Source organism: Xiphophorus hellerii, chromosome 4 (assembly GCF_003331165.1).
Source record: "Xiphophorus hellerii strain 12219 chromosome 4, Xiphophorus_hellerii-4.1, whole genome shotgun sequence".
NCBI classification, from domain to species: Eukaryota; Metazoa; Chordata; class Actinopteri; order Cyprinodontiformes; family Poeciliidae; genus Xiphophorus; species Xiphophorus hellerii.
In genome coordinates this window covers 26,842,372-26,866,678 of record NC_045675.1, presented here as the reverse complement: position 1 = coordinate 26,866,678, position 24,307 = coordinate 26,842,372, and the positions used below count along the sequence as shown (strand labels likewise).

Sequence of the window (24,307 nt, the reverse complement as noted above, 5' to 3'; positions counted from 1 at the left end):
GCGAAATGTAAAGATTTAAGCAGGTAAAGGGAAGCAAAGTTATATATTAAGAAGCGTCCACCTGGTATGTGGGGACAAAACAAAGAAAGTATTAACAAGCTGTTTAAAAAAAGTGAATTAAAATATATATAAAATGTACAAATTTAGGTTTAAATAAGGTTATTCTAAAAAAAACTGCATACGAAAAGAAGTAATGAGTCCTTTCTGGACACCATGACATATCTCTACTTTAACACTGTCATAATCAAAAAAGAAAAAAAAATACATCTTTAGGTATTTATCTTCATAAAGCAGAAATTGCACTGGTATCAAGAAAATGCAAACAAAATTCCACTTTGGACACAGTGGCACACACTCACACAGACACCCAATTTCATGCAGAAACAGACACCCAAAGGCCAGGGAGCACATTGATATTCCACACTTGTATTACTGCTGACAGCTCCACAGCATCACACTGTCTGAGGAATTGGACACGAGGTATCCTGACACTACAATGGAGATGCTGTTACAAAGCTGCTCTGGAGCAGGGAGCTTCCATAATCACAACGAGCAACAGCCCCATACACACACACGCACGCATGCACACCCCCACACCCACACGTATACACAGAGGTACACAGGTGCTGGGGCCCTTGCACTGTCCTTGACATACAAAAACAAACACAGCACAGGAAAGCTCGCCACGCTGTTTAAGTTAGCAATGCGTATAAGAATATAATTACTTTGACAGCTCTTTGATTTATTCAGCAGGTATGTTCGATATATGTAAGCATTGCATGCATTCATCTTTTAGTTGGCAATTCAATACGAAGATCTGCCAGCTTCAGACGCAACCCCACTTCAGCCTCAATATCAGTTCAATAACATTGAACCAGACAAAGGACGTTACCTTCAAGTCTTTCTTCATAAATAAAATAATTGGAGCCGTTTAATTGCTGAGTGGCTCCATTTGGACAGTTAGTGAAGCCATTTGTCTATTACAGCGAGTACACATATACTGTATGTCTGTACATTCTCCATCAGAGCAAACAACTCAGACGGAAACAAAAGCATTTTATACATGAAGGAAATCAAACATTAGCATTGGAGGGCAAATTAGAGAGGCAATATTGACAAAGCAGAGCAAACGGATATGTAAGGTGAAACACTGAGACTGCAATGGACGTATGTTTGAGTTAAGCCAGAGGAAGAGCAAGGGCAAAAAGAAAAATGCTTTTACGACACTGCCCCCATCTGTCAAGCAGTGGGACTGCAGGAAAGCGCACTGTCATTCTGGGCATTTTGCACCAGCTACACTTCAAAGGAGTGTGCTCAAAAGAACTGCGAGTCCTTTCATACTGATAATTCTTATGATCTATAAAATGGCTGTATAGGTCTAAAGGGAAAGCTGGTTTTTGATTTCATGTTGTCCAAAGTGGACGTCTAGATAATGCCAACACTAGAAAGGGAGAGAGAGAAGCAGCATCTGGAGATCATTAAGAATGTGTGTGCTTAGCTAGCATGATGTGGATCAAAATTAGACACTGAATATTTTCTGCATCCTAGGCAGAAATGCCTCCTCAGTGATGAGGCAAAGTAGGGGTTGGATAATCGAGCACTCTGTAGTGTGAAAAGTAAAACTCAACATTAAGAACAGAAGATAATCTCCTCCATTTTTGCTCCCAAAAAACCCGCTGTGAAGTGCTAGTTTCCCCATTGAAAGGGAAATACAGCTGATGGCCCATAAAAAGTACTAGCTACTACTCCATTTTCAAGGTTTTTTCTTTCTTTAGTTCCCTCCCTTGTCCCCCCCCTTCCATTCTTCATGGATGCAAGCCAGCTCATATCCCGTCAATAAGCTGTTAATGGACTCTAGCATTCAGGTACAAGTGTCTGCAGAAGAAAAGTAGGCAGATAAAGGCAAGCCTCTGGCATACAAGCCTGAGGGACGGAGAGCCTTTGATGAGCAGCCGGCTGAGGACAGAAAAGAAGGGTGACGAACAGTGGAGCACCCAAATATAGCAGCAGAGTCATGGAGTCAGTCAGAGCTCGGGGCGGCTAATTTCTAACAATGACAAGCCATACATAATTTAAATTAACTGTGGTGTGTGCAAAAGTTTGCTTTAGCAAACTAAAATATGCCTAGGTCTTGATTTTCTTCAAACACAGAATCGCATTTGAATTTGTCATTTCATTGCTTGAGTTTGTGAAGGATGGACCAGAATAATTCTCAAATGAACATGCCTGAGTTGAAATCAACGCAAGATTTGGCTAATAAAAAGAGCCAAAGAGCTCCCTCAAGGGTTTGTAAGGTAATAATGATGTGAAAGTTCTTCAATCATACTTTATGATCTAAAATATAACAATTAACAGAAGGTAATTAATTAGAAAGTGTAAATGACTTTGGGATCTCCTAGTGTCTTTCCAAAGTGCGAGTATGAGTTAACAATATGCAAAGAAAAAATGACACTAGGATCATAATAGCTAAACTTACAATATTTGACAAAGAATTCAAGTTTCTATATTGGAAAAATCTGTATAAATTGTAATATCATTTTGTATGCATTCTCAGTTTTAACTCCCTTCTCTCTTTTTTCCTTTGAGACACACTAAGCTTACCAGAAAGCAGTAAGAAAGACTAGACAGATTAGAAATACGTTGGCTTATGTTAATATAGAATTGTCTCAGACTTCCATGGTGTGTTTCATAAACTATACAGGCTGTAGGCTCACACGGTCACGGCCTGCTATGCAGATTAAGGTGTACCAAGGTTTAAACAGGTTAGCAATACAAAACTGCTAAAAATGTGTGTCATACTGTTCCTCTACTTTAAAGACTTTTTCTTGAGATTCCAAGAGAAAGTTCTGTGGAAAGCTTTTTGCTGGCTATGTCGAGCGTAGAGCTGCCGGTTCCTCTTCCTGACCATGTATTCTGCTAGTCAGCTGCCTTAAATGACATCTTTCTGTCACTTACGAGAAATGCAGCTTAGGCTATTGAAAATATGATCAATCACAACAAACGGCGATTGATAATATTTCAGTCGCTGTTGATATATTAAGTTGTACAAACTAGAGCAGGGGTCTCAAACTCCAGTCCTCGAGGGCCGCAGTCCTGCAACTTTTAGATGTGCCTCTGCTGCACCACACCTGAATAGAATAACTAGGTCATTAGCAAGGTTCTGGAGAACTGATCTACACAAGGAGGAGGTAATTAAACCATTTCATTCCAGCGTTTTGTACCTGTGGCACATCTAAAAACTGTAAGACAGCGGCCCTTGAGGACTGGAGTTTGAGACCCCTGAACTAGAGGAACACCGCCCTTCCCTCTTAACAAGCTACAACTTAGCTTACCATCATTAGTGCGTGAATGTGCGTATGAATGAGTGAATGACTTGTGTAAAGCACTTTGGAGCCCTTGGACTTGATGAAGTGCTACACCAATGCAGACCTTATTTTTCATTACCTTATTTTTGAAATATAACTTGATTACGTCTGTAATACTTAACATTTCATATTGTTTTATGAGCTGTATGAAAACTGTGGATTACCTGCTTCAACAGCTTCAAAATTCCTAAAACTGAATAGGCTTGAGTAAGTAATGCGTTTAATATCTGCTCCCTTAATTGTTTTTACGTAGAAACCTTTTGTTACTGATCTGTTCATGCACTGAGAGATGCAAAATAAACAATCTACCGGTAGTTGTTGTCAAGGCTCTGTCTCAATCACAGAACCCTAATTATGATAGCGTCACCGCCATGTCACTCTTACTTTACCCAGCTAGTAGGAATCTACCTGTGGATGCAGCTGGTATGCTCCAGCAGCAAGAGGGAAGCTGTGATACTTTCCAAGCACAGATCAGCATCCATTCAACACCTTTTATCACAGCCCACTACACACAAAGAGATCAACATATGGCTGTAGGCCCCTTCTCCCCGGTCAGAGCAACAATCACAGCATATAATCCATATCAATATTTTAACGATCCCACAAGCCAGCCTTTTTAGAACTTGTTGAAATAATCATGAGATGCTTGTTGGGTAATGCACTTTGCTTCAATGAGTAAGTGGTGTGAAAAAAAAAATAATGAAAAAAAAAAATAGCTGAAAACCAACGAGACAGAGGCAAGCCAACAGAGACAGCTCATTATGTATGCACTACAGCGAAACCAATCTTTGTTGAGCCTGTCCTCGATTGTTTTTAAAGGATACTTTACTGGACGCAATCAAATTAGCAAGAACATCACTGATACGGGGTAATAACCCTAAATTGAATTTCTGCACAGGCTAAAGTGTCCCCCCTTTGCAGAATCAATTGCTGTGAAAAGAAAAGGAGGGCAGGGAGAGGGTATTCATAGTTAGCAGACCTTTAAAAAGTACACCAGAGATAAAGGCATGAGAGGGCTATTTTCACGCTCCGGGGCCTGCCCGTCTGCTTGCCCACTACTACACCAGATGCAGTCTCTCCAATTATGCTAGCTGGTTTGAATTACCTTCGAACTCCCCTCGTTTTTCTGGGTGAGGCTTCCGTTACTACATTTGCATGAATTTGACTGTTTTTGGTACCACGAGTCGCAACACAGCGTGTTCTGGCAGCCTTGCATCTGTGCTAAGTGAACACACACTATGACAACAACAAGCAATTAGCCAGACAGTCTCTTGTTAGCCGTGCCACTGGCTGACACTGCCGTGTGTTATGCTGACGTGAGCCAAGGATATCACTTTACTCAGCCATTTGTTGTGGCTCACTCGTTACTGTAACACAATGACATTTTGTCCATTTTGCTGACACTCAGAACAACAAATAGGGAGATGTTTGATGAAAACACTCTTAGGCTTTTAAAAGTTAAGGGTCAGAGGTCAATGCAACACTAAATGAGCCCTTATATTTTGGCATTAGTTTAAACAAAAACCAACAATTCCTCCCCGGTATGCCTGTGTGCAGTACTAGGTAAGTACTGGACAGAGTTTTACTGAGGGAGATTTAATAGGCTGATTTCTAAAGCAAGATAAGGCTTTCTGTATGACATCCTACTCATGTGTTGCCATGTGTTCTTCTCCCCCAAGTATTGTTCTTACAATGTGACTATTGGCAAAGCCTGCAAAGTGAAATCGTATCTAGTGATATGAGAAAGCGCTCCAGTTATTGGGCTATGATGACACAGTGGATTACAGAGAAGGTTGCAGCTGGTAATCCCTTGATGGGATCTCCGTAACCAAGAGACGGTCACCCACATAAAAATATGAACACAGTTTTCTGACTTACAAGGAAAAAATAAGTAATCAATTTGACCTTTATTAGTTATCCCTCTGGATAATGACTGTTGGGTTTGACTGAAAACAGAAAAACAAAGAAATGCACATTCACATTGCAATTCAATACCTACCCAATCGTTAACTGTTTTTAGACTCTCTTTTGGTGCCAAAACACACCTTATTTGTTTACATATGGACTCCACAAGACCTCTGAAGGTGTGCTGTGGTATCTGGCACCAAGATACTTGCAGCAGATGCCATTAAGTCCTATAAGATGCAAGGTGGGATCTCGATGGATGAAAATTTCTTGTCCAGCATGGCCCACAGATGCTTTATTGGACAGAGATCTGGGTCAAGTCAAGTCAAGTTGCCTCGAATCATTCCTGACTCTTTTTTGCTTTGTGGCAGGGTGCATTACGTGTTGAAAGATGCTAACGCCATCAAGCAATTCTGATTGCTTGAAAGAATGTACATGGTTTACAACCACACTTCGCTAGATCATGGATGTTAATTTGAAATCCACATGAATGGAAGGATTCAAAAACTCGCAGCAGAACGTTGTTCAAACTATCACTGCAAGTCAGTAGTGATGGTGTGATGGCTCACCCGGGTGTTCATGAGGGTAGGGTTAGGCTTATGGTTAGTCTACCACATTTACCCGGACACTGTGTGATGTAAGATGAAATGTGATTTATCAGACCAGGTCAACCCTTTATAACCTGGTCTAGTTCTGATGATCATGTGTCAATTGTTGGTGCTTTGGGTTGTGGACATGGGTCCCTGACCGGTCTGCAGCTATATAGCCCCATACGCAACAAAATGCAATATGTTGCAAAATATGCAATATTTTCTCATAAAATCAACCTCAAGATCTTAAGCAATTTGATCTTCATTTGCTTAAAGTCTGACCACACCGGAGAAGCGTTTCTTCCTATGCACATCACCCAAGGCTACGCATGAACTTGTAATCAGTTTGCCAATTATCCTTTCTTAGATCCCTTTTGGTAGATAGTACCACTGTAGACAGAGGACACGCCTCACAAGCTACAGATTTGTAGATGTTTTCACCTAGTCATCTAGCCATTACAATCCTGCCTTTGTCAAACTGTCTCAAATCCTTTTGTTTGCTTTTAACTATTGGCTTTGAAGACAAAATGTTCTCTAGCTGCCCAATACACACCACCCACTAACAGGTGCCACACTGTAGAGATAATAAGTGTTATCCACCATTTATTCACCCTTTCAGTGATTGTAATATTATTTTATATACCACAACCAATAGATGAAGATTTGAATTCGTCTGTGTTATTTGACAATGTGTGGTGGGATATCTTTTCAGCTTCTAATAAGCCAAACAAGGTTCGCACTGCATGTACCTTTTGTCTCATTGTACTGTGATACAGGGGAAGTCTATAGTATCAAACCTGACTTCAACTAATTCACTTAGTGCTCCAGTTAGCAGAGAGAAAGTGAATCATTGTGTGAGCTACAATAGCCCATTACCTGTGAGTTAAAGAGCTCCATCAGTCCACGACACCTCCTCCCCATCCTCCCCCCCAGCGTGGAGAACGAGTTAGGCACTGAATGCCAGACAGCAAGTAATGAGCAGGCCGCAAGCCCATTTGTGCTGGGAGAGAATAGGTCCCTAATGAACCACTGAAGACACTTAGGTCCACTGAGTCAGGACTGAAATGTGCAGCTGATGGCCAATAGAAGCTTGTGCCAATTCCAACAGAAAAAAAGGGGGAAAAAGTGACATGAATTTGGAAGATAAAACTTTCTTCGTAGATTTTGTATGTTCGCCAAAGACTGATGATGTGTCAGCCACAGACCAGCTGGGAAAAACTTTATGGTTACAAAAATATGCCTTCTTCGTCCCTGTGATGACATACTCAGTCTCTTTTTATTCACCGTGTCAGGCAATGCTATCAAACCAATCCAGGCCATTTGTTTCTTGTTTTTTTAGGACGACAGAAGCTCTTCTCCTGGAGTAAAATCTTTGGGTGCGTGAGGAATGAATTCTCAGTTGCAACATAAGTCTAAGCCACGCCACTATTTTGTATTTTGAAATACGAGAAGATAACTTCCTCATTGTACTTTCTTAGTCGCAGCAGAAAAACAGCACTTCCAGCATTTTTCGTCGAGAGCGTCAAGCTCTCCCCACTGCATCTCACGGAAAAGGTCAAAGCGTCTTTGCTTTACGAAATCATAAAAAGTCATAAAAAGAAAACATCTCAATGTCAAAGATTTAAAACACTGTAAAAACTAAACTCAAATGGCTTCCCATGAAAAGTAGGCCACTGCTTATATAGCGAGAGCATCTGTATGACTAGAAAAACAGTCTCTGTAGACCTGTCTGGGTAGACGGACAGAGTTTAAACAGGGAGGTTTATGACTCCCAGACTGCAGGCATGTTATATTGGGGAGTGCCCTCATTTGAACTGCTGTTTGGCCTAATGAAGCCTTTGTTGAGAAAAAAAAAATTACAAGCCTACAGCTTGGTGACAGACGGTAGTAATTCCCTCAATGGTAATGAAAGGATAGGAGAAGTGGAGACACCCACCCAGTGCGTGGACGGCCAGCATTGGAAGCAGCAGGAGGCCTAGCATGATGCTTCAGGATGGATTCAAACAGCGGGTTCACGTCTTCAGACACAGCACTGCAGAGGGGGGAAAAAAAAACTGAGATTCAATACGAGAAATGTTGAAATAATTAGGACAATACAGTAACATGGCAATATGGTAAGAAGTAAAGGTAAAGGTAGGTAAAAGTAGTTTTATTTATATAGCACATTTTCAGCAACAAGGCAATACAAAGTGCTGTAAAGTGTGTGGTGCAGAGTGTGATCCAGGGCAAGATTTTGCAAAGAGACATCTATTGGTACTATGCGCTGTGACTACAAGCCCTTAATGGAAAATGAGAGCTTTAATGTTGACATGTATTTATGATTGAGACTTTTATTTTGAAGGATAAAGGGAAGTCCTTCTTGAGCTTTTTCCCCTGATAGTCTCATCGCCTATCTTGCTGAAACACTTGGTTACATGAAGAAGTCTCTATACGGCTTCGAAATGATTTATCTGGTAGCACATTAGGCACTTTCTAAAAGACAAGCAAGCACTGTGAGGACATGATTACCATTAGCTGCTAACAAAGCTAAAGCTAGCTGCTAACTTTGCATTGGTGCTGAACAAAGGGGCTTTATCACTGTTTCAAAGAGTCTGACCTATAATTAATTATATAAGTTAAAAGCCTAAAAACTGCCCAAAACTGAACGTTAAGTATTTAAAGATGAAATTTAGATTTAAGAAACCTTACTCTACTTATAAATACACAAAAATGGGTCACCTCAGAATTACACAAGCACTGATAACACAAACATAATAGTGAAACATAGACCACACCGACTTCTGAAGCCTAAAATCAAATTTGTTTATTTCCCCCCAAAAATACTAAGATTTTGTCATACAAAAAATTGGATGCATCGTTAGTCCATGGAGGATATGGAAAGCCTATGGTGCTGTACCACCCAGTATGAACATCTTTGAAGACTGAAATTGTTTTTCTGAAGAAAAAGATCTGAAGGTTTCTCTGAAGGTGACTACCTCAGCTTGTTTTTCTCTGGCTTCCTTTAGGGTTTTCCTTTTTCTTTCAGTAGAAAAAAAAGCTGTAATGACAAATGGGGACTTCCAAAGTTGAGTGGAAACAGTCAAGTCATACTCTCTGCTTTACAAGTAAAAAAAAAAACACACACTACTTTAGGAGGAAACAGAGATAGAAAAGGCTATCTTCCCTCTTCTCTACCCTCAAATGTATTCAATATTTATGTGATATCCATCTCTGCTACACTGGTAGAGGCCACTGTTTGTCTATAAAATACTATGAGAAAATCTTCAATGTGATTTTTTTTTCTCCCCGAGATAAGAGGTCATCATTTAACAAAGAGAGAGCAAAAACACTGGGGATATCTCAGTTGTTCTTCTTTCTCAAGTGCATTACATTGTACAGGTACATCTCAAATAAAATGAGGAAATTATGACTCCCAATTTTTTTCTGTCACTCCTTTCAGATATTAAAACTCATAAATTACATAGCTTCATTGCGCATGGAGTGAAATATTTGCAGACTTTATTTCTTGTAATTTTTATGATTATGGCTCTCAGATAATGAAAACCCAAAAATCAGTCTCTCAGAAAATTAGAATCGTCCCCAACATCAATAAAAAGGACATTTTAGGCTTCTGAAAAGTATTTTCATTTTTATGTACTTAGTATTTGGTTGAGCCAAATAATTCCTGCATGACTTGCAGGAATTACAAATTCAATGTGGCGTGGCCTAGAGGAGATCACCCTGACTGTGCTGAGGTGTTCAGGAATTCCGGGCGGCTATGATAGTGACCTGACCTCGCTCCTCTTCCTTTTGACAATGAGTCAGGAATAAAATTTCTTATCTAAATGTCAACATGTTACAATTACCGTACAATTTTAAAAGATTTTTTAAAATCTTTTGTAAAAATGGAAAGAATGTACACCGTGTTCCAAATTATTATGCAAGTGATATTTTCTCAGATTTTCTTAAATGCAAATGATGGTCAGTATAGTTTTCAAGCAATTAACTATTACAGTATAAATCAAATTTTACTGAACAAAGCTCCCCATGCGAACAGTATTTTTTTTCAAAAATAAAAAACTCAAAATGCACTGTTCCAAATTATTATGCACAGCAGATTTTCTAAACATTTTATGGATTATAAAGAACTGCAAACGGTCATTCTTTGAATGTGCAGCATTAAGTGGTCACATGTACTAGAATCAAAAGCTATTTCAATCAAAAACATCTTAACAGACCGAGTTACATCTTAACATAGGACCTTCTTTGATATCACCTGCACAATTCTTGATCCATTGAACTTGTGAGTTTGTGGAAAGTTTCTGCTTGAATTTCTTTGCAGGATGTCAGAATATCTTCCCAGATCTGCTGTTTTGATATGAACTGCATTAAACCCTCAGATCTTCTGCTTGAGGAAACTCCAAAGGTTCTCAATAGGATTGAGGTCAGAGGAGGATGGTGACCACACCATGAGTTTCTCCCCTTTATGCCCATAGCAGCCAATGACACAGTGGTATTCCTTGCAGCATGAGATGGTGCATTGTCATGATGAAGATGATTTTGCTACGGAAGGTGCAGCTCTTGTTTCTGAACCATGAAAGAAAGTGATCAGTCAGAAAGTCCATATACTTTGCTGAGGTTATTTTCACACCTTCAGGGACTCTGAAGGGGCCGACCAATGATTCTCTCCTCATGATTTCAGCCCACAGCATGACTCCACCACCTCCTTGCTGACGTCACAGCCATGTTGGGACGTGGTGGCCATCCACCACCAATCCACTACTGCGTCCATCTGGACCATCCAGGGTTGCACTGCAGTCATCAGTGAACAAGTCTGTTTGAAAATTAATCGTCATGTACGGCTGGGCCCTCTGGGACCGTTTCTGCTTGTGAGCTCTGGTTAGGGGCCCAATAGTAGGTTCATGCACCGCAAGCCTCTGGAGGATCCTCCACCTTGAGGTTCCAGAGGCTCCAGCAGCTTCAAATAACTGTTTGCTGCTTTGTAAGGGCATTTTAACAGCTGCTCTCTTAATCCGATGAATTTGTCTAACAGAAACCTTCCTCATTATGCCTTTATCTGTACAAACCCATCTTTGTTCTGAATCAGCCACAAATCTCTTCACAGTACGATGATATCGCTTCAGTTTTCATTAAATATCTAATGTTTTCATACCTTGTCATACAGCACTACACTATCTGATGATTTTCATCAGCAGAGATCCTTTCACTTTCCCATATTGCTTGAAACCTGTGGCCTGCTTAATAATGTGGAACATCCTTCTAAAGTAGATTTCCTTTAATTGAGCTCACCAGACAAAGTAATCAACCCAGCTCTCTGAAATTAATTATAGTGATTCAAAGAGCCCTGACACACAATACCATCTATAAATTTAGTAACACAACAAAAACTTTCATCTTTATGACACTTAAATCCAATTTGCATAATAATTTGGAACACGGTGTAAATACACTCGTCCTTAGCATGCATTCAAGATTGATTTTGAACTTTTAATGATGCATTTTAAATGTTTTTTTCATCAAAGTGTGATTATAAAGAGCACAACTTCAACACATTTTAAAAACATGAATTTGGGGTACAAGTGTTAATTAAATTTAAGTTTTCTCTAGAGGGGGTGTGGAAATTATTGTAGATCCAAAATTTTTTTTTAAAAATTTGCAGGTTTGCCTTATTAAAATAAGGGCAATCCAGTCTGTTTTTTCTTTTAGGCTCAATTTAAAAAGGAGGGGAAGGAAATGTCTATTCTCAGCTATAAGAACAGGATTTGGTTTACTTTCTTTGAAAATGCTTGCTGTGTTCATCCAGGTTTAATTAATTAATTAAAAGCACACTGGAATCCACAAAAGTCTGTTCTAACATAAAACTCACTGGATGAGATGTTGGGCTATTTACTACAAACTAAAAGAGAATGGAACACCTTGGACAGCCGTAGGACAGCTTAATAAAAATGAAAAAAAAGACTAAACACAAATCGTTTGACTTTATCTCCAAGAGGTTTTAACTTGGACAGAACAGAGTGGGCCAGCACAGAAGAGATCACAAAATATAAGTGAAGAAAGTTTGGAAATAGATAAAACGAGCTGACATTAAACTTCTAGACCCCAACTTTATTAAAAGTTTTTGGGTTTCACCTAAAAACTGAGTGTGTCAGGAAAGAAATCAAATGAAATACGTAGGCAGAATCACGCAAGGACATTATTAGTGGGAGCAAAAAGCATTTGGTTTGCTTAGCAACCATGAACCAACTATTATTGTGCATGTGTATGTACAAAGTTTAATTTTGGGTAATGGGGAAAATCCACATTACATTAAAACTTATGCACCTACCTGCTGTTTGTTAGTTATTTGTTGTATAATCATCCCACATGAGGACTATTAAACAGAAACGAAACTCTGATCAAGACAAAAAAAAAATAGAGAGTATTCAATATTAAGGCCAGGCAAAATTAAATATCAGCGTAGCTTAAACAGCCTATTTTTGAGTAAGTAAAAAATACAGGAATCTCTCGAAAGAGAAAAAATAAAAAGCAACATATTTTTAGCACCAAAAAAACTTGCAGCATTAACACATATACATTTCTTTAATTTCTTTGTACATAAAGAAATACATGTCAGCTTGTTTCGTATAAGATGAGAGCCACCCAGCAGCTGCTATAACCCCTGTCTGCTTGGGATGGTGCCCAACGCGCTGCCTGGTGGATATTCCGCTTATCAGCTATTATGGCTTGGTGCTATGAATCATTTCAGCTCTGTAGCTCCACCCCATGGTTCACCCAAAGGATTTTCCATGCGTCTCTTTTTATAGCTTCAGCAGAAAGGATGTGGGCTAAAATTTGGGCTCGGCATTCAGTTTCCATCACAGCTTCGCTTGCCGTTTGTTCAACAAAGGCCCAGACAGAAGGACAAGTAGAAATGTTTGTAAGATTAAAAAAAAAAAAAAAAAAACTCCACCACAGAGAGAGGGTTGGAAAAGGTTCATTGAGCTGAGATTCAGAAGAGGGAATAAACAGTCAATGACAGAAAAGGGCAGATGCATACCACAATTATCCTGAGCAGAAATCTGCCAGCAGTACGAACCACAGAGCCTGACTCAGGCTGGCCAGACAGCAGGAAGCCAACAAAGGGGTTTTCACTGAATGAGTCAAGCACTTTGGGTCTTTGCAGCCACCTTGCCAGCGTGCGTCCTCTATCCTCCCTTTCATTTCACCACTCACCTCAGTGGAAGTGATTAAAAATAGCTGAATCAACTCACACAAGTGGAAAACTCGAAGAAAATCTGGTCAGTATTTAGGATCAGGGAAGATAGTCGCTATCGCTGCTGTACGCCGATGTGTCAAAACCATGACCAGCTTGCAGGGATGTTACCGGCGGTAGCTTATAATGGTGCCATTTAAAGCCCATTACGTCTGAGAGGAAAGAAGTCGCTGGAAGACTGTGACATCCTGAAAGTGTGGCTTCCTTTCCGAGAATGGCTGTCAGCGCATGAGTCATAATCATCCATGTATTTCATTTTGTCACAATGTAAAGGACTATTAAACTTTATATGGAGGTCAAAAAAAGATAAACGCTTTTTTGGGGGAGTTTACACAGATCATTAAGATTTAAAGTAATGCCGTGTCACCCCAGTAGGCTTTAGGGAAATTTCGCTGAGGGCTAGGTATCTTCCAACAGTTTGGTATCTATGCTTCTCTTTAGTCCACTCCTTTTTTCCCCCAATACAGACATAATGAATATGGCTTGCGTTCAGGGCAGTGGCATATGAGTTGCATCACAGCCAAGCTCCTTAAACCGTTCAAAACTATCGACCCTGTGAAGACACGGAGACTTCTAACCCGCAAAACGAGCACTTTAAACTGGCACCAACATTTAATGAGCCCTCAGGATGACTCAGGTCATTTGGTATATTACTTTGTCAGATTATACATTAGGCCATCAAAATGAAAGGAAGAGCTCCATAAATTTGAAAGGAGTATCTAATCGGAAGAGTTGCGTAACAAAGAAAACTTTAAATAAAGCTACACAAAGGAGGGGAGTTTATATTTAGCACAAATCGAGTGCTAAATCAATTTGATCGAGTCTATCACAGAGCTAATTGATCACAGACTGAAACATTGTAATTTTTAAACTGTGTTTTTTCCCCCAAATACAGTTTGAGAGCCATTGCTGCAGTGATTTTAAGAGTACATGGACCGAGGCCTTTCTTGTGTTTTGTTGGTTTCACGCTGTAAAACTTATTATTTTCCATATGTTTCTGCATGTGTGTGCATAAATATATTATTTTTGCCTTAAGAAGTAATCATACATACATAATATATCATTGAAAATGTGCACAATTCGTCAACTTAAAGGTAAAATCTTCTTCTGTATGTAATAGAGCAAAACAAAGTAGGTAATATCGGTGAAAATCGATAAATCGGTACCGGTTTCCTTAATTTTACGATACTTACATGTGAAACCAATCTTATGCCCCGGTCTTATCTACCTCCGCACAGGTATGAAAATCAGCCAATTTAGAAACTTTTTAGACAAAAAAATCTGCATTGGTCAAATCTGGAATCAGCAGATCAGGCATTTTAAATATTGGTGATTGGCAAGAGGACAGAAAACTGCAATTGGTGCAACCCTAGTAAAAAATTATTCATGTACTGACCCTCTTCTAATGTCATACCCCTAAATGAAATCTAGTCAGATGAACTGCCTTCAGAAATCACAGAAATAGTGAAGAGATGGTGCTTAAAAGCTTCAGGAACGGCTCAAGGATGAAAAATTAACAATAACCAAAGCAGGATAGACTCATAAAACAGCAACCCAAACGTCAACATTTCATAAAGCGGGGTATCATCATCTAATTAAACTGCCAGGCTAAAGAGAATGAGAATTATTTTAAGAAACAGACAAGACAGCTTTGGAAGCTCTAGAGGAGTTGCTCAGATCCACTGCTCAGGTGGGAAATATCAGCTGTGCAATCAACAAGCCATTGAAAGAAAGACAGGAGAAGTCACAAGCCACAAAGAAAATGTAAAGGAAGGGGAAAGTTAACTTCTTGGTAAACATGAAAAAGATTATATTTATGGGTAGTTTTTCTTCAGCAGGGACACCGAAAGTGGTCAAAGTAGGATGGATAATGGACAAAGGTAGTAAAGGTAAAAAGACCTGAGACAATGAACCTAAACATAAAGCTATAGGAATGGTTTAGATACATGGTTCTCAAACAGTGGTACAGTATACTTACCACTGGTGACTTTTAGTGTATGTCTTTGTATCAAATATTTAATTTCAAGTTCATAAGCCATGAAACAGAAAATAGGTAAATAATCGAAGCCCAATGATCTTTACTTCACACACAAATAAAGTACAGTGGAGAATATGTTAAGAAGAGATGATCAGAAGCAGTAATAAGTGTCAGTAGAAATGGCAACAGCACCAAAAATATTTTAACCATATCCTAGTTGCCAGCAATCACAAAGGTTTGCCGATGCCTAACACAATGACCAGACTAATTGTGTGAAAGAGTCCCTGAGGTACAAACTCCCAGAAGTTCAAATAAATGCTTGTTATCACTCCTTCCCCAACGTTTTAAACACTTGGTAGCCGTATTGAATTTTGAGATCAAAGTTATTGAGTATTCTCTTCACTGTAGGTAACTGAATAATTTAGTAATTAGCGAGGTTATGAAAAGTATGAGAACCACTGGTTTTGATCAATATATATACACAAGTACATGCTGTGTGTGTCTGTTTTGGATAAGGTAGTGTTATACTGTAGCCAAGAGCCTTACTTCCTAATTTACAAAGAATCAGAGCAAAGATTGAAAGAAAATACTCGGATAACTATTTAAAAAATGGATTCAACTTTAACAGCATGTCGACTATTAACCAAAGAGATCATATCATAAGCAGGTGTTACTGATCACATGAATGCTTTCTTTTTATTTGACCTATTTTTTGGTATATTCCATTAAAATTAAAAAAACATATTTCCCAAGCAGAGCAGCAACTAATTAGCAGGAGTTCACCAATAAATCGGCCAGTCGATACATCTTTCCCAATGACAGAACCGCCCACCAGTTCACGACTGCATGCGTGCTTAACAATAGTCATCTCAATGTTGTCAACCTAGTGACTTTGTCGATATATTTAGCAACATTTCAGAACCAGTCAAAATCGGAGTCGGCAGGTCAGGATTTTAAAGATGGACCAGAAAACTACAATCGGTTCACCCCTAGTGCTGTTTTAAAATGAGAGTAGCATGAAAGTTCTTGACCTTTGCCAACTATCTTTTGTGTATCTGTCTGTACACATAAAGACACAGTATATGCCTTTTTTATGTACAACATAAAAATCAACATTTGTCATAATAGTTCTATTAAAAAAGCAGTCTGGTTGATAGATCTGTAAAACTACTCACAACACATTTTTGTTCTTCCTTAACAAGCATGTAAACATTTGGTGTTGCAAGACTGATAATTGCTTTCACGGCACATGGGGGGAAAATTAAGTCACATGTTTTTCTGTTATACATATTAGTAACAATTGAAAATACTTGTTGAGGGAGTGTCTGGAATGTTCTAACCACTGCCTGAATTAAATGGGGAATTAAGGAATTGGTAGAGAAAAGAATGCTAGTGGTATGAGTGAGTTAAAGGGCAAAGAAAAATGGGACTCAGCCTGAAGAGACGAGGAAATAGAAACTAGTATTACTCCAGTTCATCAATGGTTTTGCTCAGCATCTCTTTGAACTACCTTCCTTATCTTTTCATTTATCCTCTGGGTTTCATGTCTCTTTTTATCGTTTGTATCCCTTTCTTTATGTGTTTGCTTGTTCACGAATAAACAGTTTTCTTTTTGATTTTGTCGCGTCTTGCTTTTTAAGAAAATCTTTTTTTTTTTTTTTGTTGCTGCCTTAAACAACCTTTTTGTGGATAAATGCAGTGGGTAGTTTTTGCCGAACGGGGGCGCAGCGTGTTCTAGTTAACGTTAGCTTATTAGCTCTTTTTAAACAGTATCCTGTGCTTTGAACTTGTTTGAAGTGAAAAAAACCCCGGACTAAGCCTGGCTTTGGAGCCTGTGAATAGAGCTACTGAGGTTATGAGAGGCTCTGTCTTTCTTCAAGTTTTCACGGTTCCATTTGCTCCACAGCCGGCGCTGCGTTTACTTCCAAAATAACCAAAGTTTACGGTTATTTATTGTGTGTCTTAAGCAAACAGGGTGGGGGGTAAACACTTTTATTTAGCTCGCACACATTTCATGCGTGGTGTTTTAGAAAGACGAAAGTTAAAACTCACCGACCGTCCAGCGGTGGTGGCTCTCTCCTCTGCCCAAACGATGTTATTTTCCAGAGCAGTTCATTCCTCTCACAACAAAGCACCGCTAGAAAACGCAGCCCGCGCACTTTGATTTGGACGGCAGATAAAATTACAGGGGTTTTTATCTGTCGGGTTGTTTCATTGATTTGGGGGCTTCTCTTGGAAGAAACCACTCCTTGCTGCTTTGTCCAGCGGTGATGTCATGCGGAGGCTCCGCTGTACCGACACCCCTTCACTCTTTAACCGTTTAGTGAACACAGCCTGCAAGGCAGCAGGTCTAAAAGAAGCAAGACATTCATTTAAAATTAACGACAATTACAGATAGATAAAGCCATGCAAAATCATCATATTAGTGAATTTATAATTCACTAATAAATTCACTTATTAGTGAATAAATTCACTAATAAGCTATCTCAAACCATGTGTGTGATACGGAATGCAGCAACATTTGTAAACTTTAAAAAAAATAATAATAATAAATACATGTTTAAATATATGTATATGTATTCCAGTTTTATTGAAATGACAGGATGTTTCTCTCTAGTACAGTAGAGTGTAATGAATTATTAATTTGCAATTATAAAATGCACGTTTGTGTCCTAATGTAACCAATCCCCCATTGCAGGTGTTTAAATAATCTCGCGTTGATTTAATATATAACAGTACCGGCTCAGATATAATAAAAATATTACTTTATTACTGAATCATCAATACAGGACACACATAGTTAAATACCCCTGTCTGTATTTTTTGTTAGTTATCATCTGAAATAATCTTTACAATATTCCTTTTTGTAATATTACTTTATGATATTACCTTAAATAATACAATTTTGAATTACCATAATACAATTATAATTCAATTCTGTGTGACTGAAAATAAAGAAGCACTTGTTCTTTTAAAGTACTTTGAAACGGGACTTGTTGTGAATTGGTGCTCCTGAATTGAACATTTTAAAATAATACAAACAAAATGAACAAAATTAGATTCATAACACCACGTAAAAAGAATAATTAAAATCTAGATGGATGCATAGATAGATAGATAGATAGATAGATAGATAGATAGATAGATAGATAGATAGATAGATAGATAGATAGATAGATAGATAGATAGATAGATAGATAGATAGATAGATAGATAGATAGATTTTTGCGTTTGCAACGACCTAAATAGACTTTCCTTTGTTCACGTGGCCGAAGTGAACGTAGCACAGGTCACGTGGCAGAAACCCGGAAGTAAGTGTCTGTAAACAAGAAAACGGGTGAGCGTGCATTTGTTTCACTGTAGCTCACAGATGTAGATTTAAAAGCCGCTGTGCATGACTTGTGATTATCTGTTATAAACCGAAAAAAGCAAAAAACAAATCATACCTTACGAAACTTTCATTTGTACTTCTTAAAATCGTTTCTTTGTGTAGCGCCTAAGCATCAGCTAGCATCAGTGGTTCAGCTGTTTTGCTAGCACAACTTTTCATTTATAAATGAACAATTTAGTCAAAAGCAATGCGGAAATGGCAACGTTTTACTTTGCTCTGACAGCCATTCAGGTTGCCAGAACAACCTGAATGGTTAAATCTAGGATTATCTGATGTGTCTTCAGAGCTTGTCATCTGCTAATCTGCGTGGTGGTTGTATTTTGGGTTACAGCCGTGCAGGTCAAAAAGATGACCTCTTCAGATTGGCACCTGTCGTTAAAACTGGTGGATCAGCCCAAATCCACCTTCCACTTTCCGGAGATGATGCCCGGGGACGTCCCGCCAGGAGGATACAGAGTGGCCACGTTAAAGCAGCTCGTAGCAGCCCAGCTTCCAGACTCGGTCCCAGATCCTGAGCTAATAGGTCTGTCAGTAGAATGAATAAATAAACTGTGAATATCTTCGTTTTCTGGGCTTCCCTGACCGGAAGTAAGGGTTTACAACACTATCGCATGTGTAAATTACACCTAAAGTGTCCCGTCTGTCCAGAGCTGGTTCATTGCGGGAGGAAACTGAAGGATGACCTTACACTGGATGCATGTGGAGTTCAGCCAGGTTCCACCTTACACATTCTCAAGAAGACGTGGCCGGAGCCAGAGGGCAACCCAGGTCTGTGGATATTGCGTCGATAATGAACAGTGCCTAATCCCTATTGTAAATTACACAGAAGATCTGATTGTGAAGGGATGTGTGTGTGTGTGTGGGTGTGTGTGTGTGTGTGGGTGTGTGTGCGTGGGTGGGCGTGTGTGTGTGTGTGTGTGTGTGTGTGTGTGTGTGATCTCTTCTACAGAGCCTGTTAACAGAGCAACAGCAGCCAGAGAGTTTAGAGTGTTTCACGCTGCACTTCATTCACTCAACTCTGCCTATAGAGACTCGGTGAGTAGATTTCCACAAATACTGCATCAGCTACATGTTTCTTGTCCCGATATTTCATTTTGGTTTTTCTACTGAGGTTTCATGTAATGGAGTAACAAAAAGGAGCGCATAATTGCAAAATGAAAGAAAAACATAAATGCAATGCTATATATTTTTAAATGTTCCACGAATAAAACAAAAAGCAATTGTGGTTTAACTTTGAATTTAGCGCCATTTACTCCAGTACCCTTTAATTAATTAAGCGTCTTACTTGTTCGTAATTTGATCTAAATATAAAATAGAGCTATTTGGTGAAGAAGAATGGGCAAAAACTCCCATCCCTTTTGCTAATCTATCACAAAGCACCCTTATATTAAATGTTGAATATTAGCTGATGTTGATGTCTGTTTCTTTTCTTCTGCTCTGAGGTTTATAAAATGCTGACAAACAAAGAGTCTCTGGATCAGATCATCGTAGCCACTCCCGGGCTCAGGTCGGACCCGGTTGGTCTAGGTAAGACTCAGCAGAACCCCACAAGACATTTATAGCTCTGCATCTTATCGCAACTTGTAACATGTCCCCTTTAAACATTCAGGAGTGCTTCAAGACAAAGATCTCTTTGTACAGTTCACGGACCCCAACATGCTGGACATGTGAGTATGACTCTTAGTTTCATTTTTATTTTTTTCCAGGTGTCATGTGACAGATAATATGACACTCGCAGTGCTATTTCTGCTGCAGACTAATCAGTTCACATCCGGCCCTGGTCAACGCCATCATCCTGGTCCTGCATTCGGTGGCCGGCAGTATGCCGGCCCAGTCCAGTGCCGGCTCCTCCCGAAATGTTTCTGCCAATTCTTACAGTGATATGCCAGGTGAGCCATGAGATTGATATGTGTAAAAAAAAAATACATCTTTTTTTTTTTTTTTTTACTTAATGAATACAGTAACGTTTTCACTGGAAGCTAATAATTGTTGTGTATGTTGAAATAGTCTAGAATTAGCAAGGCTGCAGATAACGATTATTTTAGTAACCAATTAGTCTGACGACTAATCGATTATTTGGATTTAAAAATTGGCGCATTCTGCTGGTTTTTCATTTAACCACTTCAGTCATCTTTATATAATATTAAAACTACATTGAAAGATTCAAATAAACAAAAAAATTCAATCCATTTTTTAATTTAGAAAATAAACATTTTATTGCCCAAAATCCAGTAACTCAGCGTGATTAAGTACACTTAAGCATTTTTTAGCAAAGGATACATCTGCAGTTAAATAATACTTCTGACGTGTATTTGAGTCGGTATTCTCCAGTTAACGATTAATCGATTATTAAACAGGGTGTCCCCAAATCCTTAAAAAGTCTTAAATTGATGTGACTTTGAAATGTCTCAAAATCTAAGTTGAAACTAAATACATTAATCAAGGGTCTTAAATTTTATCATGGCAGGACAATTTAATTTTGTATATGTAGTTTGTTTTTCTCATGGGACTTTTCTGTTTAGCAAAAGTATTACATTCTGTCACTCGAGGCGGTTGAAGGTACTTTCAATTGTATGCCAACGTACCCTGCTAGTTATTATGGATGAGTACAAATATACTGTCATTTAGCTGAACACCAGAAACTTTCCAGATTTTCTTGATTTCTATGTTTGATTATGATCCAGCAGGTTCCCACAACCTTCCCTTATGTTTACAGTTTTTTCATTCTTAAATTTCATTCAAGGTAGCATTAAAAAGGTCTTAAATTGGACTCTCTGAAACACGCAGATACCCTGCTAAATTAGTCGACGATTATTTCAGTAATCGACTCGTCACGAATAATCCGATTAATCGTTTCATCCCTAAAAATGAGTCGGATCTCTTTTCTGGCAGGCGGCTTCATGTTCGACGGCATGTCAGATGATGAGGAGGAATTCCACTCGGTAAGTCTTTTCTCACACCTCGTATAAAGACAAGATATTGTAATGGATACGGATGTGGGCTGATTATTCGAGCGTGTTTCAACAGGGGAGTCCGGCAGGTCCCTCCAGCCGAGCCGGGCTCCCAGCAGGAATGCGCCCCGTCTCTCTGGGCCACAGTGGAGCGACGGGGCCTCGGCCGATAACGCAAAGCGAGCTCGCGACGGCTCTGGCCCTGGCCAGCACACCCGACAGCAGCGCCGTTACCCCGACATCGGCGGGTCAGGTTAGACAGCGAAAACTGACCTGGATTTACTGCCTCTTATTTATCAAGGGGAGAATACTCGTTCCTGCAAAAACTTGGCAGCTTTGCGACTCTGTTCTATCTTTTTCTTTGATTAAGATGGACCCCTCCAGTGGCGCAGCCCCGATGCCAGCTGGCACACCAGTCAGTAATGATCTCTTCAGCCAGGCTCTGCAGCAAGCTCTGCAGGCCACCAACATGTCTGCTCTACAGGTGAGCTAACCCACAGCGCGCTCATTTCTTCTAGGGGATAATGAGAAACAAAATGTTAACCAGGTGGCGTTTGGATAAAAGGTTAGTCTTTCTGAACACGTTTTTTTTTTTTTTTTTTTCCTCTTGCTTTGCCAGGGCCGTTGGCAGTCCCAGCTGCAGCAGCTCAGGGACATGGGGATCCAGGACGAGGAGCTGATGCTGAGGGCGCTGCAGGCCACAGATGGCGATATCCAGGCTGCCTTGGAGCTCATATTTGCTGGAGGCCCCGGACTCTAAGCCCTTACCTCCCACCCGGACCCCCTACGGACAGAACCCATAGTAGAGGCGAGAGCAGGAAAACATCTGGCTCACCTGGCTGCCAGCAAATGAGGACATTTACGACTTGCACTGTGTGGTTGTTGTTGCTGTTGCACCATTTGGTTTTAATTAGCGGTTCAAATTACGCTCCACAGATTGTATAAACTGATGTTCGTGTTGATTTGATGGATCATTTCTACAAATGTGAGTGAGCTATAATAAAACTGTTTAAAACTATCTATGCCTTATCATATTTAAAGGATTTTATGTACATTTAATTGTTTTTTAAGCTTCGTATCATGTTTTTATGTTATGCTGTCATCAAGAACATACTTGGGGTGTTGCTTTGATTCCTTCTTGCATGTTGGAAGAATCTTTGAATCTCCCATGGCAACCATTCAGGGATGTCTAAACGCTATTTCCACAAAGCTCCTTCTTAGCGCTGCAGTCTCCAAATCAAGCTTCAGCCCCACACAGCTGCCTTCGCCCTCTGAGCCCTCCCCTCTCAGCTCCTCCAGACTAGCATCTGCAGCAATTGGCAAACACCTGGTGGAACTGCACATCTGCTTCTTAATCCAACACTCCTAAGAATGGCTATAAACAGCATAATAGAGGAGCGTTGCCATGATGTCAGAGAGGGTAGGAGCTTCTTAAAGAGACACTGCGAAGTCAAATGACTTCTGTTCTAATATATACATCATTTTTATAACAACTGAAGGTAATATAGTTACTTGATTGTGCTGTAAAATTGCACTGTGTGCCTGGAAAATACATAATACAGCCAAGCACCCCTTTAAATATCCTTGAAACTTTCTTTTTGTGTGGCCTTAAAGTCTTGAAAAGGAAATAACAGGCAGTATTAGGCATTTCTTTACAAAAATGTTTCATTATTCAACATATAGCAAAAAAAAACAAAAAACCATGACCTGTTCATGTCCAGTTAAGGCCAAAATGATAGATATTCCTGGCAGATTTAGATTTATTTTCATTCAACCAAGTAATGTTTTTCTGGGCCAAAACACAGAGAAGACCTTTTTTTTAAAAAAAATATACAAAACAGTGATGTCAAGATGTTACTTGCTTCAACAATAAACCTGTTTTCTTAAATGGAAAATGTTTGGTGCAGCAGCAAGTATGTTTATGTTTTTTTTCTTTTCATTTTATATCATTTCATTATAACATCCAGCAGCTTCTTACTCAGGCTAATAAGGGTTTGATTGCTGATTAATCAGAAGCTTGTAGATAACGTTCAATGTGCCATTTAACTTTAAAAATATATAAAAGTTGATTCCTCCCCCGCACGCACCAACCAAAAAGACTGCTTTTTTCATTCTTGTATTATCTGTGATGAGATTTAATTCACTGATAAAAAAAACACAGCTTGCAATAATTTCGGACTTCACTGTAGATTATAAAAGAAAATGGCAGCTAAACCAAATTCTGGACCTGTGCTGGGAACACTGAACTGAATATTTGTGTAGTAGATCATTTATCGTAAATTCTCTTGTGATTCAACAGAAGCAAAATTATTTCAGCAGGTTGTTTATCTAACATTGCTTTTATAATAAGCTGTAATGTGTATTTCGTTGTGGTTTAAAAGATTTTTGTAAACGTCTTACACTTGCGGTGCATTGAGCTCAACATGACTTGAGTCCTGAAATGGATTCGCTCATGTTGTCCTCCAATATGTCCACTAGATGGCAGTATAGTACTTTACCCAACCAGGTCAGTCTTTGTCTCTGAAATTAGGAGTAACAACATTAGATATGATATTACAAGAAACATTTGCTAATTCACTGACTCTGATACGTCATGTTGGGAAATAATACATAATTTAGCCCTTTGGTGAGCAAAACATCCGTCCGTCCATCCATCTTCTTCCGCTTATCCGGGGTCGGGTCGCGGGGGTAGCAGCTTAAGAAGGGAGGCCCAGACTTCCCTCTCCCCGGCCACTTGTCCCAGCTCCTCTGAGGGAATCCCAAGGCGTTCCAAGGCCAGCCAAGAAATATAGTCCCTCCAGCGTGTCCTGGGTCTTCCCTGGGGCCTCCTCCCGGTGGGACGTGCCCGGAACACCTCACCAGGGAGGCGTCCAGG

General features: G+C 39.5%; 2 protein-coding genes across 3 annotated transcripts in view; one reads left to right on the top strand and one right to left on the bottom strand.

The window, feature by feature from the left end:
• cd276 (CD276 molecule) overlaps positions 1-17,384 on the bottom strand; it is a 91,979-nt gene extending 74,595 nt beyond the window's left edge. The window contains exons 1-2 of one of the 2 annotated variants that reach the window (XM_032561188.1): positions 17,147-17,384; positions 7,797-7,892 (exon numbers count right to left, since the gene is read on the bottom strand). In XM_032561188.1, the coding sequence (XP_032417079.1) occupies positions 7,797-7,842 (46 nt within the window). In that variant the 5' untranslated portion in view covers positions 7,843-7,892; positions 17,147-17,384. Of the gene's footprint in view, positions 1-7,796; positions 7,893-17,142 lie in introns of both variants that reach the window. The other variant, XM_032561187.1, reaches the window with a different exon arrangement.
• A 932-nt stretch (positions 17,385-18,316) lies between these two features.
• Positions 18,317-22,450, top strand: LOC116719130 (ubiquitin-like protein 7). The gene is made up of 11 exons (XM_032561523.1): positions 18,317-18,427; positions 18,813-19,004; positions 19,130-19,249; positions 19,431-19,516; positions 19,924-20,008; positions 20,091-20,148; positions 20,237-20,370; positions 21,374-21,423; positions 21,509-21,685; positions 21,803-21,916; positions 22,052-22,450. Exons 2-11 carry the CDS (start codon positions 18,830-18,832, stop codon positions 22,190-22,192), a joined length of 1,140 nt encoding a protein of 379 aa, XP_032417414.1. The 5' UTR covers positions 18,317-18,427; positions 18,813-18,829; the 3' UTR covers positions 22,193-22,450.
• Positions 22,451-24,307: the final 1,857 nt, after the last annotated feature.